Here is a 16,848-nt window from a genome sequence, read left to right on the forward strand (position 1 = left end):
TCAGATGGGGAAATTGAGCTTGCGTATTGTGCATGCGGTTGGTCTACGAGTGCTGTACTTCTTCCCCCCCCCCCCCGTCATCCTATGAAAACCAGGAAAATATCAGCATTCTCCATACGGGTGTTAGCTGGACTTGAACAAGGAGGCTTCATACAGGGTCTTATATAACATGACGAGTGCTGTGGTCATATTGCAAATGGAGAACTGGCAAAGGAACAACCCCAAAAAGAAATCTAAAACTCATCTTTTCCAAGAGTGGAGGCTTTGGTTTTAAATTTCCCCATAAAACATCTGAAAGAAAGTCTACTTACCCACTGGTGTACTGCCGTGCTGCAGCGGACAGTTGGGTTGCGTCAATGGTTGTGCAGTGCCAGGGTTTGATCCCGGCAACCCAGGAGGCCCCGCCCCACCTCCAAGAAGCCCACAGGAAGGCGGAGGGGGCTGACCACGTTTTAGTAACACTTTGTGCTCGTGCTGGCGAAATCGAGGAGGCACCTCACGGGGCAGATAGCGGGCGGCGTTCTGTGGCTGGCCGTTGGTGGCCACCGCCCTTTTGGCATTGTTACCACCGTTGCCGGCTGGTGTTGGAACGCTGCCAACTGGGGTGGCAGTTGGAGGCTGGCTTAGGCTTGGCTTCGTCGCTTCGGGCACTAGGGGAATAATATTTAGAACAATTAGTGATTAGGAAAGAAACTCAAGACATGTAAAAATATAGAAGGAACATTTATTTCATTTCGGCAGTGTTAGGGAAAAAGGAGAAAGAAAACCTTTCATGCTTTATCAAGTATGAAGTATCACCCAGCTGGCTTATTTAATTGACATTTTCAACATTATGAAGGCAATGACAAGGGTCCACCTAGTACCAATGCAGTTAAAGAGTTAACACTGCTGGGTCCACTGCATTAAAGAAAACCACCTCAAGTGTCATTAAAATAGAAAATGCTGGAAATACTCAGCAGGAAACAAAAGGCTGATCTAAAGGCAGTGTACTAGACCCATCTTTTGTTTCTTTACTTGTTTCATTTCTATCTCATCATTTAATTTCACCTGTCTTCCACCCCATCACAGGCTTTTTCTTCTGTTCTTTTCCCCGAATCCCACTTCTGTACTTACTTAAAACCTATTACATCTCTAGCCTTTTCCAGTTCTGATGAAAGGTCAAACTGAAACATTAACTGTCTCTCTCCACAGATACTGCCTGACCTGTTGAGTACTTCCAGAATCCACAATTTATTGCTTTCATCTTAGTGTCATCTTGGCTCTGTCAATAAGATTGTTTCAGAAGATTGAGAGTTCAAACCTCACTTTAGGACTTGAGCTAATAGTCTAGACTAATGCTTCAACACAGTTACTGAGGGAGTGCTGCACTGCCAGAAAAACTACCTTTCAGATATGACATTAATCCAAGATCCCATCAGCCTGTTCAGGTGGACGTAAAATATCCCATGGCGCTATTGAAAGAGCAGGGAGCTTCTCAGTCACTTGGCTAGCATTACAATAGTGATTTACATTTCAAAAGTACATCACTGGTTGTAAAGCTTTTTGGAACAGCCTGTGGTCTTTAAAGACAAGTTCTTTTCTTCAACATTTTTTTCTTAGCCAACACCATCAAATCAGTTAAATTGGTAATTTATGTTGTTGTAGCTTGCCAGGTTCTGCTGCACGCAAACAGGCTGCCATGTCTGCAACAGTCACGATAATTCAAGAGTATTGCTGAAAAAAGACATTTTGTTGAAGTTTTTTCGTCTTGCACTCATCAGGACAAACACAAGAACACCAATGTCAGAGGAAGCAACAACTTTCTACTGTATGAGAAGAGACTGCTGATTGGTTGGCAAGTGGACTCTGGTAGAGGCGTTGCCATGGAGATTGATTCAAGAGTAACTCACTAGCTCTGAGGCATTCTGGGATGTGCCATACCTCCAAACTGGTCTTCACTAACTTCTTGGATTATCATCTTAAAATTGGTGCAATGCTCGAAGCTGCACAGGCAGGTTAAATGGAACTTTATCAAGCAGCTATCGGTCTAACCAAGACACTAAATCTTAGGTAAAAACTAAGTGCTGGAAAAGCTCAGCCAGTCTGGCAGTATCTGTGGAAAGAGAAACAGAATTCATGTTTTGAGCCCAATATGACTCTTCTTTGGAACTCTAGTAATATTGGACTTGAAATGTTAACTCTGTTTTTCTCTCCACAGGTGCTGTCAGACTGGTTGAGTTTTTCCAGCACTTTGTTTTTATTTCAGATCTCCAGCATCTGCAGTATTTTGCTTTGACACTAAATCTTAAGAGCAGACAAACAAGTGAAACACATCCACAAGGTTGCCAGACCTGCTGAGTATTTCCAACATTTTTTGCTTTTATTTCAGGTTTCCAGCACTCACATTACTTTGCTCTTGCTAGGTTTCTCTAACGCTTTTACTGCTTTGAACAGTTACTCACTGTGGCATCTGATGTGGAGAACATGTTTTAACACATTTAGAAAAAGGATTGTGTAAAATTGCTTACAACAATGTGACAGTTTAAAGAACTAAGAGAGAAAGAGTTCCAATTATTTCATTCTGTTAAAAGTTGCCTAAGAAGGTGAGCCATTTGGGCAAACAAGTTATGGGTTAGCAGCCAGGAAGGTGAAAAATGGGATCATCAATCTGAGACTAAAAGTGCAAGCCTTGTTATCAATAGCACTCACTTAAAAAGGGAAAACCACTTTTTGATTGATTGATTTTTTTCTGCGAGATTTCAGCATATGGATTTAAGTCTGGAGTGCTGATGTCACCAGAGTACTAATTCAGAGAAGTTACTGAGCTTGAACAAAGAAGCTGAATGGACAAAAATCAAAAAATGCTGGAAACACCTGAGAGAGGCTAGAAATACACAGATTAGTCAGAACCTCAAAAAGAAAGAACCCCTCTCTCTTCTATTCCATTTCTGATTGACAATATCCAGTAGTTTTTGTTTCTATCTCAAATTTCCAGCAATTGCTGTTTTCCTTTTAATTTATGTAAGCTTCCTTGATTTTCTCCCTCATTACCAGTGACAGTTGAATGATCTGCTCCTAAGCCTTTAATTAACGCCACTCTGAACCAACCTCGAGGAGTTATGCAATTTCTCTTTTGTCCAATGCCCCTGCCTCTCCCTTGCTGCAGACGCTCCCATGTTTCCCAGATGATATCCACATTTAGTCAGTCCAAAGTCAGATGGAGGTAGGGTATCATGGAATAGGGAAGATAGGAGCAGTGCTAGCATGATATTGGGAGGATGTAGAAGAGAAGAGGGGAGAATTTTTCCAGCTTGAACTGGAGAAGGCAATGGGAAAAGAGCATCAAAAGGAAGGAAAAAGGCACAAAATCCTCAGCTGCCCCAAGCAGATTCCCAGTTAGTAGAAGCAGTAGTACAAAGCTGCTTTTGTAAAGACTGTAGGCTTCACGGTAGGTAACTTAGAGGCATACAAGGAGAAAAGGTTTAGAGAATCCTGTTTTAATGGGTACACTTTTGTATAGTAGTTGGAATTACAATTAAAAACAGAAGTGTACCATAAGTCTGCAAGCTCCCAAGAGAAAAAATGCCGAGGTCAAATGATGCAGAGTCCCACAGAATCAATGCCAGCTAAAGGTCCCCAGCCCAGAAGTTTATCAGCCCTGCTGGTGTTGGTCTTTTAGACACTGACAGAACTATTGTGGATTTCTGTTTTTATTTCAGAATTCTAGCATCTATAGTTTTTCATTTACTTCTAGACAACATATTATACTTATTTATATGGGATAAGTCACTGTGGTATTGAGGGTTGATAACAATTCTCACAACAAACCACAGCATAGTCAAGCCTACCCATTAAGAGCCAGATAGTTTATCATCTTGAGATCCAAGCTGTTCTCTGCTGACTATGACGGATTTTCAGCTAAGACCAAGGGAATGGCTTGAAACGACAAGGTTTTTTATAATGAGGGCAGACTGAACTTGGAACAGTCTCAAAGTGTTAATGTAACACTGTGCTGCTGTGCTTGGTTCAGTGATGCAGGACGTTGGTCCACTGGGAGTAGGCATTCAACAGGATGGCTAGTATTTCAAACAAAGATCTTTTATTTGAAATCTTATAAACCATTTACAGTCTGCCTTAGATTTCTTGGGCACCTGACAATTGCATGTATTTGGTTTTATAGAATTCAAAATGTACATCTTTCTTAATACCCAACTGCTATGACCTAGTAATACTGCAGGTCATAGCTCTACTTTAAGACAAGGGAGGAAATGCTCCTTATTTATGAAAAGACTGATAAAAGACCCTCAGGCCTAATCTAAATAATAGTGCAACTTTGCACACAGTTCACAAACCTATCTACTACCTTATGGGAGATGCAAACAAAAAAAGGGAACAAAAATTACAGCCAAGTCAGGGAGAAATCTAGGAAATACTTCTCCAATATCCCAAGGCAGGCACTCAAGCTCCAGGAGACCCCAGTATCTCATTAGGTTAGGACTCTCAAGATGGCCTCCATATAGAAAAGGTGGATGTAATAATTGAGACTAGCCAGCATTATTTCTTTTCTCACAGTGAAAAGATTTTTGCTCCTGATCACTGTCCAGTATCCTTTGCATGAATGTGCACATTTAAAAGAAGAGAATATAAGGATGCCTATATCCAAAATCAAACAGACTGATACAGCCTGCATAGGTCACACATGTAGAATGGTGCATGGGTGGGATGCTAGAATTCTGACAGCATTCCAACCAAGAGTGCCTTCAAGAGAGATGGGGGATATTTGGCCCAAAAACACCCTCCTCTTTTGATAAGAACCTTGCAATGTCTTTCATCAACAGCACACTCCTGCCAAATATTGCTTACCACTTGGGGCCCTGAAGCCTTCACTGCACCAAAGCCAAAGATGACTTATTTTCAGAGTCTCACTGTGGTCAAGAGGCAGGAATAGAGATTTTTTAAAATTATATCTACAACTTAGGACACTACACTAAGACTGCTAGGCAGTCAACCATTTGCCTGCCAGCTTCAGATATAAACAGTGCTGCAATGGCTCCCTCTGATGGTGATGTGGCATGCCAAAAATTTGGCAACAATCCTTTATTGGAAGTGAATTTCCAGTCCGAAGAGCACCGTCTTAAACTTTAGAATGGTTACAATGCAGAAATCCAAGTTGATTAGCTCAGACAAAAAAGCTTCTGAGGTTTAGTAGAATTATTGCTCTGATCCCCGAATTTAGATTTGTACAGTCTTGCAATCACTCATTCTATGTGCCTAGAAAATAGTACAGAAACCAGCATAATAGAGGGGAGTTCCAACAATGCCCAGAAGGGCTTTAATCATTAGTTTCTTCTATGCATTTTTAAGCACTGATTAGTTTAATCAGGTACACAATTTGATTTTTTTTCCACTCACCCCGATCTATTGTGGGTATATTTATGGATATACATGTCTTGCATCTATCTTTATATATGTGTGTGTGTATACACATAGATGTAAATACAACAAAAATAAATTGGCTGAACTTTAAACCCAAGATAAAAAGGTCTCTTACCTTTGGTTTTTTGTTCTGTAACCTGAAACGGAAAAACAAAGTGCTGTGTCAGTTCAAAGTAATGGATCCACATTGATCCTGCTCAAATTAGCCATCACCGATAACTCTTATGTAAACACAATCTAGAGTCCAACTGGTCTTGAAGATTCACCAACTTATGGGATTTGAATTTGCTAGTCCCTGTGCTTAGTTGAAGATGTGGGTGCAGGTTCCATCCATTCTGCATGCATTGAAAATGGCACTGAAGTTTCTGCATCAGATTTTAATGGGTCTAAGGGGAATGGTAGCAAACTACAAAAAAAAAAATCAGAGAATGGCATATGGTAGATGTCACAATGTCATTCTCCTGAGAACAGTTACTAGAGGTAAAACAGGCTATAAATTCCTGGGTAACGACATTGCAGAATCAGAGTTCCCCGTTATCCATGTAATTGCCAAATCGCTAATTTTAAGACAGCTGCGGTGGAACATAATTTCACTCAATGGAGAGTTCAATGGAGAGGCTGAGGGGCTGATGTAATATAGATCAGATACTTGCAGGGTCAGCTCCAATATTGTCACTGGGCTTGTTTAGTGCATTGGTACAGTGAGGGTCACTTAAATGTACTTTACTGTTGCAGAACCCTGAATGTTCTGAGAAGAGTGGAAAAAGAGAGACAGACAGAAGACAAAGCGGTATTGCAAATCTTGATTTGTATCATTTTGTCTCATTATTGTGAAAGCCACTCTGTTCTATACAGAAGTGTTTGGTGTTCGGTCTGGAAGAAATTGAAGACGCTTTTATTGGGACCTTACATTTAACTTCCTCTTAACTTTCCACAGTACTGGGAGGAAACAGAAAGTCAGCTACCCACAGCCCAGCCCCTGCCAATCATTCTGAATTCAATGTTAAAATACTCAGGTTAAATGCACATTGACTTGACACACTTCATATTTGCACAGTGTAAAAGCTTGTGCTGGGCCATTTACTTCCTTCGGAGTGTGCAGATTCTCTATTTATTAACCCAATAAACACTCATACTATCTCACCCAGTTTTCCAACTAGCTGTCTCACACCTGCATCTCTTTTAGTAAACTTTAACCTTTTCAGGATGTTTTTATACAAGCAGATCTTGGCTATTAGTCTAACCATGCTAAGTTGCTGCAGCTAAACAGCTGTGAAGAACATTAACATCTGTTGTCAAGGTCAACCACTGAGCTGGTGCAGGGAACAAAAACAAATTCTACAAATAAATTTCTCTGAAAAATCAAAATTACACTGGATTAACACGGAAATCTGTGACATCTAACACTGCAGGTGTTCGTATAGCAAGAGACACCAATAATTGCTCTTCAGGTGGGTTATCAAAGATGCAGTTGGATTCAGAAGTTCTCACTGTTTCAAGCTTCACATAAATGAATGATCAGATCACTATGGGCAGGATACAAAGGAATGGAAAAGGTGAAGTGTAGATTCACTAGGATGTCACCAGGAATGGAGGGGAGGGGGGGGGGGGTTTTACAGTTATAAAGGAAGAAATTTGATTAAAGATGAGGTGTCCCTAAAATGAATGCTGATAAAGTACATAGTAATTGATTGCTTGAATTGGTTGGTGAGAGGGTGAAAATTTAAGCTAATCATAGAAAGAATTAGAGGAATTGATAATGTGGAATCCTTTGTCACAAACAGTTGAAGCAGGTTCCTTAACATTTTTTTTAAAAAGGAAGTTAATTAATTGAAAAGGAATGATAAAGGATATGGGGAGTAGGCAGGTGTTGGCTTAGACGAGGTTAGCTTTTAGAAAAATGCACAGGTGTAGATTTGATGGGCTGACTATCCTCTTTGGACAAGGAAGCAGGACAGTACAGCCAAGTGAAGAATGAATCTTCATCAACATCATCAACCCAACACCTCAATTTCCTAAAATATTTCATATGGGGCTGGTTTGACAAGTTTTGTAGCAGACAGTCAACTCAGTTTCAGCATTAGAGAAGAGTGCTGGTGTGAGAGGATAGCCTGGTCCAATAGCATATTAAAGCTCTAAATAAGTTGTATGATGACAACAATACTGCTAGTCAGCAAAGGCCCACACAGCAAAATGTTCAGCTGTATTGTTATTTGGATGGGGGCGGGGGCGAGATGAAACCCACAACATAGCTCTTAAACAGTGCAGCAACAGGAAGCAGACATTGTGAGGTCAAGATCAAGGCCACTAAGACTGAGCAATGAGCTTCCCATACTGTAGTAAAAAAAACCTAGAAACACCATGTCATAAAAATACCAGCTTGTTCAGTCACAGTAAACCAGGGGCCCTGGCTGTGATACATGTAGTGAATGTGTGCATTCAGTTCATTTCATAGCCATTTTTTTTGCAGAATGGAAGGCTCATTGATGGTGTAAATTGACTGCATCTTGGCATTAGAGGCTAAAATTATAGCATAAATTGTAGCACAATATTCAAAAGACATAACTAGAAAAGAGAGAGAACAAGAGTGTATAAAAAGAACGTACGTTTAAATTTGGCCACAAAAAACTCAATGGTTACAATGACTGGCCAAGTAGGCAGCTTCTAATTGCCTCACACTTTTGTTCATCAATCTCATCCTGCTTAATCTCTCACTACATTATAACCTTCGTTAATCATAATGTACATTTGAGTGAAAAACAAATTCTGGAGCCATTGATTTAACAGGATGTAACAAAACTTTGTCTTAACAGCCACAAGCAAAATTTTAAAAAATTAGCAAATCCAACCAGGTTTTGTTTTAAAAAAGCTCACTTATATTAACACAGGATAAATCCAACCAAAAATGAGCATGGGATTAATTTAGAAAGCTAGATGGCAACAGGTAGCATTGAGATTATATGGGACACAAATTGCTGTGGTAGACTTTAAACAGTTAAGATCCAACACCTTCACCCCTTCCACCCTAAAGCTCTGGGAAAGCTCACAACAATGGATAATGTCACTTGAATGCCGGCACAAAAAGTCCTTTGTGCAGTAGGAAGCACTCATGTTCTGTCTAACCCTGATACTTTAACTTTGATTGACAACAGATATCATTAGTGAACACTTTTTTGTGTTTTCTTTTTGGTGTGTTGGGGGCAGGGAGATGGAAAATAAATGTTCAAAAAAAAAGGTTTTATATTTTCCTTAACTTCCAAAATCAGGTTATTCTTATTTTAAATTGTGCTTTGTATTCAGTATATTTTTATGAAGCAGTGTGACGTGGATATGTACATCATCCATCTGCTTTCAGGAAGAAAGAGAGGGCCCCTTGCAAAATGGGAGACCGATCCAAATTAATGAAACCAGTATTCTCTCCAGCTCTCATGGCAGCCTGAAAACTTGGCTCTGTTACAAGTTTCCATTTTCCCACTGAATGGAAAGTCTATCCAGATCACTGCTCTAGTAAACAGTCCAAGTTTGACCAGGCTTAAAAGGTTCCTCTTCAATTTTCCCATCTTACATTCTCAAAATGAGGCATCAACTGAACTAAAACTTACGAACTGTAGGTCACTACCTCTGATGAGCCATATGGAGCAGGACACCGGTTTGACCATTGTTCAGTCCAGTTAGCCACTATCAATTACAAGAGCAGTATGGGAACTATAACTGACTACAGAGATTAAAGAAAGAAAAATCAGCCATGGCTCCCATTGCTGATCTCTACCAAGTATGCTTACTGAAACTGTATTTGTGGACATGGGGCAAGAACAGGATGGGGTTCAATAGTGATGTTCATAATTAGAAAGCCCACCAGCATTCAAGTGACCTGCCTCATAATTTAACATTAACTGAAATCAGAAATAACCTGCGTTTGAAAGTTGAATAATGCACGTTGAGGCAAGGTACAAGAGAGCAACTGCTATGTAGCCAAAGATAGCTCAAGCTTTTAGAAGGGGTAAAAATTGGTGGCAGAAGGAAAAGGTTGCAACATTTACTTGATTCTGATTGGAAATAATGGCGATGCCAAGACTGGGGGTAAGGAAACGTTGGAACATAGGACTTAGACCATTCGGCCCTTCAAACCTGCTCCACCATTTGATAAGATCATAGTTGATTGGGCTGTGGTCTTAATTCTTTAATTAGATCACCTCTCAATCTTCTAAAATCCAATGGGTATAGGCCCAATCTGTTCAACCTTTCTTCATAAGATAAGTCTTTCATCCTAGGGACGAGTTGAGTGAATCTTCTCTGAACTGCTTCTAACACAATTATGTTCATTTTCAAATAAGAAGACCAAAACTGTACACAGTACTCCAGGTGTGGTCTCACTGAGGCCCTGGACAGCTGCAGTAAAACTTTCGTACTTTTATATTCCATTCCCCTTGCAATAAACAAAAACATTTCATATGCCTTCCTAATCACTTGCTGTACCTGCATGCTAGCATTTTGTGATTCATGTACCAGGACACCCAGATCCCTCTGTACCGCAGTGTTCTGCGATCTCGCTCCCTTTAAATAACCTACTGCTTTTCAATTCCTCCTGCCAAAGTGAACAAGTTCACATTTTCCCACATTATACTCCATCTACCAAAGTTTTGCCCACTTACTTAACCTATAACCTTTTCTAGACTCTTTACCTCCTCTTGACAGCTTGGTGTCATTGGCAAATTTAGCTATCATACATTCGGTCCCTTCATCCAAGTCATTGATTGTAAATAGTTGAGGCACCAGCACTGACCCCTGTGGTACTCTACTAGTTACAGCTTGCCAATCCAAAAAATATCTGTCCCTACTCTTTACTTCCTGTTAGCCAACCAACCCCTTTATTCATGTTAATATGTTACTCTCTACACAATGTGCTCTCATTTTATGTTTGATGTGACACTTTATCAAATACCTTTTGAAAATCCAAGTACACCACATCTACAGGTTCCCCTTTATTCACCTTGCTTGTTACTTCCCAAAAGAACCCTAATAAATTAAACAGTTTCCCTTTCACAGAACCATGTTTACTCTGCCTCCTCCCATTATGATTTTTAAGTATCCTGCTATAACCTCCTTAATAATGATTCTAGCAATTTCCCTAAGACAGATGTTAGGTTAACTGGCCTATCGTTTCCTGTTTTCTGTCTCCCTCCTTTCTTGAATAAAGTGTTGTGTTTGCTATTTTCCAATCTGCTGGGGCCCTTCCAGAATCCAAGGAATTTTAGAAGATTATAACCTACCATCTGCAGTTTAGGATGCAGGCCATCTAGTCCTGGGGGCTTGCCAGACTTTAGTTCTAATAGCTTTCCTAGCACCTATGATGGTGATTATTTTAAGTTCCTTCCTCCCTTTCACCTCTTGATTTCCAATATTTGGGAAGTTTTCTAAGTTTTCTACAATGAAGAAAGACAGACACAAATTACCTGTTCAATGCCTGCCATTTCCTTGTTTTCTATTATCAGTTCCTAAGACTCTCACTCTACAGTGCCAACACTAGCTTTAGTTCTTTTTCTATTTAAATACTTGTAGAAAATCTTACTATGTTTTCATATTGCTAGCTAGCTTTCTCATACTCTACATTCTCCCTCTATTTTTTTTTTAGTAATTCTTTCATTATTAAAATCTGACCAATCTTCTGATCTACCACCACTTCTGTCAATTTGACACCACCCTTAACTTCCTTATTTAGCCACGGACAACGTATCCTTCTCAAAGAGTCTTTCTTTCTCACTGGGATAAATCTTTGAGTTATTAAATATCTTCATAAAAATCTACACTGCATCTCTCTGTCCTAACTTTTAACCTAGTTTCTCAGTTCACTTTACATAGATCTGCCTTCAAACCCTTATAATTACCTTTATACAGGTTTAAACACAAGTCTTAGACCCACACTCCTCTCCTTCAAACAGAACGTGAAATTCTCTCATGTTATGATCGCTAGGGGCTCCATTACCATGAGGTTATAGATTAATCCAGTCTCATTGCACATTACCAGGCCTAGAATAGCCTGTCTCCTGTCTTTTAGAAATGTCAAACACCCTTCAATTTTTAAAAAATTCTTTCATGGCCAGGCCAGCATTTTTATTGCCCATCCCTAATTGCTCTTGATAAGGTGGCGGCGAGTTGCCTTCTTGAACTGCTGCAGTCCACTTGGTGTAGATATACCCACAGTGCTGTTAGGGAGGGAGGTCTAGGATTTTGACCCAGTGACAGCAAAGGAATGGCGATATAGTTCCAAGTCAGGAGGGTGTGCAACTTGGAGGGGAGCTCGCTGGCAGTGTTCCCATGCATCTGCTGCCCCTGCTCTACTAGGTGGTAGAGGTCATGGGTTTGGAAGGTGCTGTCGAAGGAGCCTTGGGAAGTTGTTACATCTTGTAGATGGTACACATTGCTGTCACTGTGCATCAGTGGTGGAGGGAGAGAATGTTGAAGGTGGTAGATAGGGTGCCAATCAAGCTGATTGCTTTGTCCTGGATGGTGTCGAGCTTCTTGAGTGTTGTTATCCAGGCAAGTGGAAAGTATTCCATCATACTTCTGACTTGTGCCTTGTAGATGGTGTACAGGCTTTGGGGAGTCAGGAAATGAGTTACTCTCTGCGGGATTCCCAGCCTCTGACCTGCTCTTGTAGCCACAGTATTTATATCGCTGATCCAGTTCAGTTTCTGGTCAATAGTAATCCCCAGGATGTTGATCATGGGGGTTTCAGAGATGGTAATGCCACTGAATGCCAAGGGGAGATGGTTGAATGCTCTCTTGTTGGAGATGGTAATTGCCTGGCATTTGTGTGGCACTAATTTACTTGCCACTTATTGCCCAAGCCTGAATGTTGTCCAGGTCTTGCTGCATATAGGCACGGACTGCTTCACTACCTGAAGAGCTATGAATAGCGCTGAACATTGTACAATCATCAACAAACTTCTGACCTTGTGATAAAGAGGTCATGGTTGAAGCAGCTGAGGAAGGTTGCGCCGAGGACACTGCCCTGAGGAACTCCTGCAGTGATGACCTGGAACTGAGATGACTGACCAACAACCACAACCAACTTCATTTGTGCCAGATACGGCTCCAACCGGTGGAGAGTTTTCTTCCCGATTCCCATTGACTCCAGTTTTGCTAGGGCATCTTGATGGCACACTCGGTCAAATGCTGCCTTGATGTCAAGGGCAGTGACTCTCACCTCATCTCTAGAGTTCAGCTCTTTTGTCCATGTTTGGACCAAGGCTGAAATGAGGTCAGCAGCTGAGATGGTGGAACCAAACTGAGTGTCAGTAAATAAGTAAGTGCTGCTTGATAGCACTGTCAACAAACCCTTCCATCAGTTTGCTGATGATCAAGAGTAGACTGATGGTGGTGGTTATTCGCCAGGTTGGATTTGTCCTGCTTTTTGTGTATGGGACATATTTGGCAATTTTCCACCTTACTGGGTAGATGCCAGTGTTGTAGCTGTACTGGAACAGCTTGGCTAAGGGCACAGCTAGTTCTGGAGCACAAGTCTTCAGCACTATTGCTGGAATGTTGTCAGGGCCCAGAGCCTTTGCAGTATCCAGTGCCATCAGCCATTTCTTGATATCAGGTGGAGTGAATCGAATTGGCTGAAGTCCAGCTCTGTGAAGCTGGGAACCTCAAGGGATGGATCATCCACTCAACACTTCTGGCTGAAGGTTATTGCAAATGCTTCAGCCTTATTTTCTGCACTGATATGCTGGGCTCCCCCATCGTGGAGGATGGGGATATTTGTGGTGCCTCCTCCTCCTTTAGTGCGTTGTTCACCATTTACAACTGGATGTAGCTGGACTGCAGAGCTTTGATCTGATCCATTGGTTGTGGGATCACTTAGCTCTAAAGCATGCTGCTTCCACTGTTTTGCATGCAAGTAGTCCTGTGCTGTAGCTTCATCAGGTTGACACCTCATTTTTAGGTACGTCTGGTGCTGCTGCTGGCATGCCGTCCTGCACTCTTCATTGAACCAGGGTTCATCTCCTGACTTGGTGGTAATGGTAGAGTGCAGACATGCCAGGCCATGAGGTTACAGATTGTGGTTGTATACAATTCTACTGCTGCTGATGGCCCACAGTGCCTCATGGATGCCCAGTTTTGAGTTACCAAATCTGTTCAAAATCTATCCCATTTAGCACAGTGGTAGTGTCACACAACATGATGGAGGGCATCCTCAATGTAAAGGCGATGGGACTTTATCTCCACAAGGACTGTGCGATGATCACTCCTATCAACACTTTCATGGGCAGGTGCATCTACAACAGGTAGATTGGCAAGGGTGAGGTCAAGGAGATTTCTCCCTCAACAACTGCCACAGACCCAGTCTAGCTGCTGTGTCCGGTAGGAATCGGCTAGCTCAGTCAGTGGTGGCGCTACTGCACCACTCTTGGTGATGGGCATTGAAATTCCCCACACAGATACATCCTACACCCTTGCCACTCTCGGTGCTTCTTCCTTGTGGTGTTTTACATGGAGGAGTACTGATTCATTAGCTGAGGGCAGGGGGTGGGAGAAACGGTGAGTGGTAATCAGCAAGAGTTTTCCTTGCCCATGTTCGACCTGATGCCATGAGACTTCATGAGGTCCAGAGTCGATGTTAAGAACTCCCAGGACAACTCACTCCCACCTGTATACCATTGGTGGCAATGGTGGTGCCTGGGACATAGTCATACTCATGGAATCATAACTTACAGACAATGTCAGGCTGTTGTTCGACTCTTCTGTGGGACAGCTCTCCCAATTTTGGCACATGGGTTAGTAAGGAGGACTTTTCAGGGTCGCCATTGTCATTTCCTGTGCCTAGGTCGCTGTCGGGTGATCCGTCTGGTTTCATTCCTTTTTGTAGGCTTCATAGCAGTTTAATATAACTGAGTGGCTTGCTAGGCCATTTCATAGGGCAGTTAAGAGTCAACCATATTGCTGTGGGTATGGACATAGTGAACCAAATGGATTACGACAATCGACAGGTCAAACAAGGAAATTACCAAGGATAGCTGTGGTGGGATTCAAACCCCTGTCCCCACAGCAACAGCCTGGGCCTCTGGATTACCAGTCCAGTGACATTATCAGTAATGCCACTGCCCTCCCTGTTCAGTATTCAGGTCCCAGCCTTGGTCACCTTGCAACCATGTCTCTCTGATGGCTATCAGGTCATACATATTTATTTCTATCTGTGCTAACAATTCACTCACTTTGTTATGAAGCGGCGTTTGAAAAAAGTGAATAGTGACATTAAAGTTAAGTTGTAAGTTGATTGGTTGGTGAGTATTGCTGCTTAGGGATTGAATCTAACAACTGGGAGTTTAACAAATGTTAAAAAATATTAACTATTAATTACAAGTAATCAGTGAGTAGCTGGTGAGTCTTATCTTCTATTTTTAAGTAAGGTTTGTTACCACTAGTAAGGTATATTAAATATTTGTAGTCTTATGTACTAGTAAGGCTTATTAAAGTAGTAAAGTTTTCTAGTATTGGTAAAGCTTTATTAGTATTGGTAAGGTTTATTAGCAGTAACGAGGGTATTAATTAATAAAAAATAAGTGGAAAGCAGAGCTCTTCAATCTCGAGTGTGCACATCCTGTGCTACGTGGGAATTCCAGGACACATTTGTGCTGTAAATGTCGTCAGTTGCAGCAGCTTCAGCTCTGGGTTTTGGAACTTGAGCAGCTGCTGGCGACACTGCGGTACATTCATGAGGCTGAGAGCTACATGGACAGCATGTTTATAGACGTGGTCACCCTGAAACTTAACAGTATGCAGGGAATGGGTGACTAGTACAGGATGTAGTACAGGAGTCTCCTGACTACATCCCACTCTCCAACCAGTAATCAGTTCTGAATACTGACAGTGTGTGATGGCTCATCTGGGGAGTGCAGCCAGAAGCAAAAGCCATATGAGAAAAAAAACTTTTTCACGTAGCCAGTGGTTAAGGTCTGGAATGCACTGCTTGAAAGTGTGGTAGAGGCAGGTTCAGATGAAGCATTCAATAGAGAATTAGGCTGTTATCTGAAAAGGAAGAATGTGCAGGGTTACAGAAAGAAGGTGGGAGAATGGCACTTAGTGAATCACTCATTCGAAGAGCCGGTGCAGACATATTGGGCTGAATGGCCTCCTGCGCTGTAACAATTCTGTGATTTTGAATGATGTGCACTCAGATACAGATCTGTCTTTTTATCAGTTTTGCAATCCCTGGCCTTATCTACTAGTGCGCTCTTAAGTCTGTACGTTCTGTCCCTTCCTGCCACACTCTGGTTATCATTACCCAAATTGCTACCCTGATACATTATCTCGTCATTCCCTTTGATTTACCACATTTCCTCTCCATAATCCGTTCCCCTGCTATTTAGTTTATAAGAACTGACAAGCCCTTGAAAATACACAATTTGCTATGTTCTGTAGAAATCTGAATGCAGGACACAGGCATGAAGATGGCTTTTGTACTTTTAGCATTTTAGTTGCTGTGATGTAGGAAGAACAACTGTCTTGAGGACAGCAGGCCAACTTTGAATAGTGACACTATGAGAACGGATGAATATGCTGGAATTCTACTCAATTAGCTTTTGTGCATCAAGAGGTATTTATACAGAATTCCCCTTATGGATATTAAATGGTATGACAAAATACACAACAGGATGGATTCAACACTGTCTGTACAAAGGAGTGTGGTTGCTGCACTGAATGAGTTATTCTGACAGGACTTTTTGATGCTTTTATGTCCCTGCCCACACTTCAAAGAACTTGTCTCTCCCTCCATCTTATGTTGCTCACTCAACTTTGTCTCATTGCCTGAGAGGGCATCTATCTCCCAGGTCTGTTGATGGTACTCTGAAACCAACACAGAAGAGGTTCCCAAGAATCTCCTTGATTTAAATGTCCTCACTTAACAAGGAAAATGATTTCAAGCCAGTTATCTAATTGTAGGATTGGTGAAGTGACCTATAATTTGTTCCAATGACATGCTACAGCTAACAAGCACTTCCTACTGCATTAGTGTGACTCTTTTCTACCCTGTGAGCATAGATTTCAGTTTAATATTTTAATTGCTAAATTGTGGACAGTTTGTTACTGTTTTCCATACCCACTAGGGATAGAGATAAGGCTTCTCAAATTATTTTCATAAACCTGTCTCATAACCAGCAGATGGTTAAAACGTGTGACCCATCGGTTAGGGCTGTATTTGAGCCCAGACCAAGAGTTGAAAATCTGCACCACCTGTTCATGCAAACGTGACGACGATTAAATACAGGAAGAGTTTTCTACATCATTTGGAAAGTGAGATTTAAATAGGTGCCGATCTTGTTTTTCTTCATTTTGTTGGGTAAGACTAGACAGCATGCCCAATTCCTATAAGAATGTAAACACTGCCTCAGTGAGTTTGCACACACTTTCGAATCTCACACGCTTTTA

At 41.4% G+C, this 16,848-nt stretch overlaps 1 protein-coding gene across 11 annotated transcripts in view; it reads right to left on the reverse strand.

Moving 5' to 3' along the window:
* Positions 1 to 16,848, reverse strand: part of tnrc6ba (trinucleotide repeat containing adaptor 6Ba) — a 149,218-nt gene that overhangs the window by 32,743 nt on the left and 99,627 nt on the right. For all 11 annotated transcript variants that reach the window (XM_078531788.1, XM_078531789.1, XM_078531795.1 and 8 more), the window contains 2 exons: positions 5,531 to 5,552; positions 312 to 650 (listed from right to left, as the gene is read on the reverse strand). In XM_078531788.1, coding sequence (XP_078387914.1) covers positions 312 to 650; positions 5,531 to 5,552 — 361 coding nt within the window. The remainder of the gene's footprint in view (positions 1 to 311; positions 651 to 5,530; positions 5,553 to 16,848) is intronic.

The sequence above is a fragment of the Cetorhinus maximus genome, chromosome 29 (assembly GCF_964194155.1).
Source record: "Cetorhinus maximus chromosome 29, sCetMax3.hap1.1, whole genome shotgun sequence".
Lineage (NCBI taxonomy): Eukaryota > Metazoa > Chordata > Chondrichthyes > Lamniformes > Cetorhinidae > Cetorhinus > Cetorhinus maximus.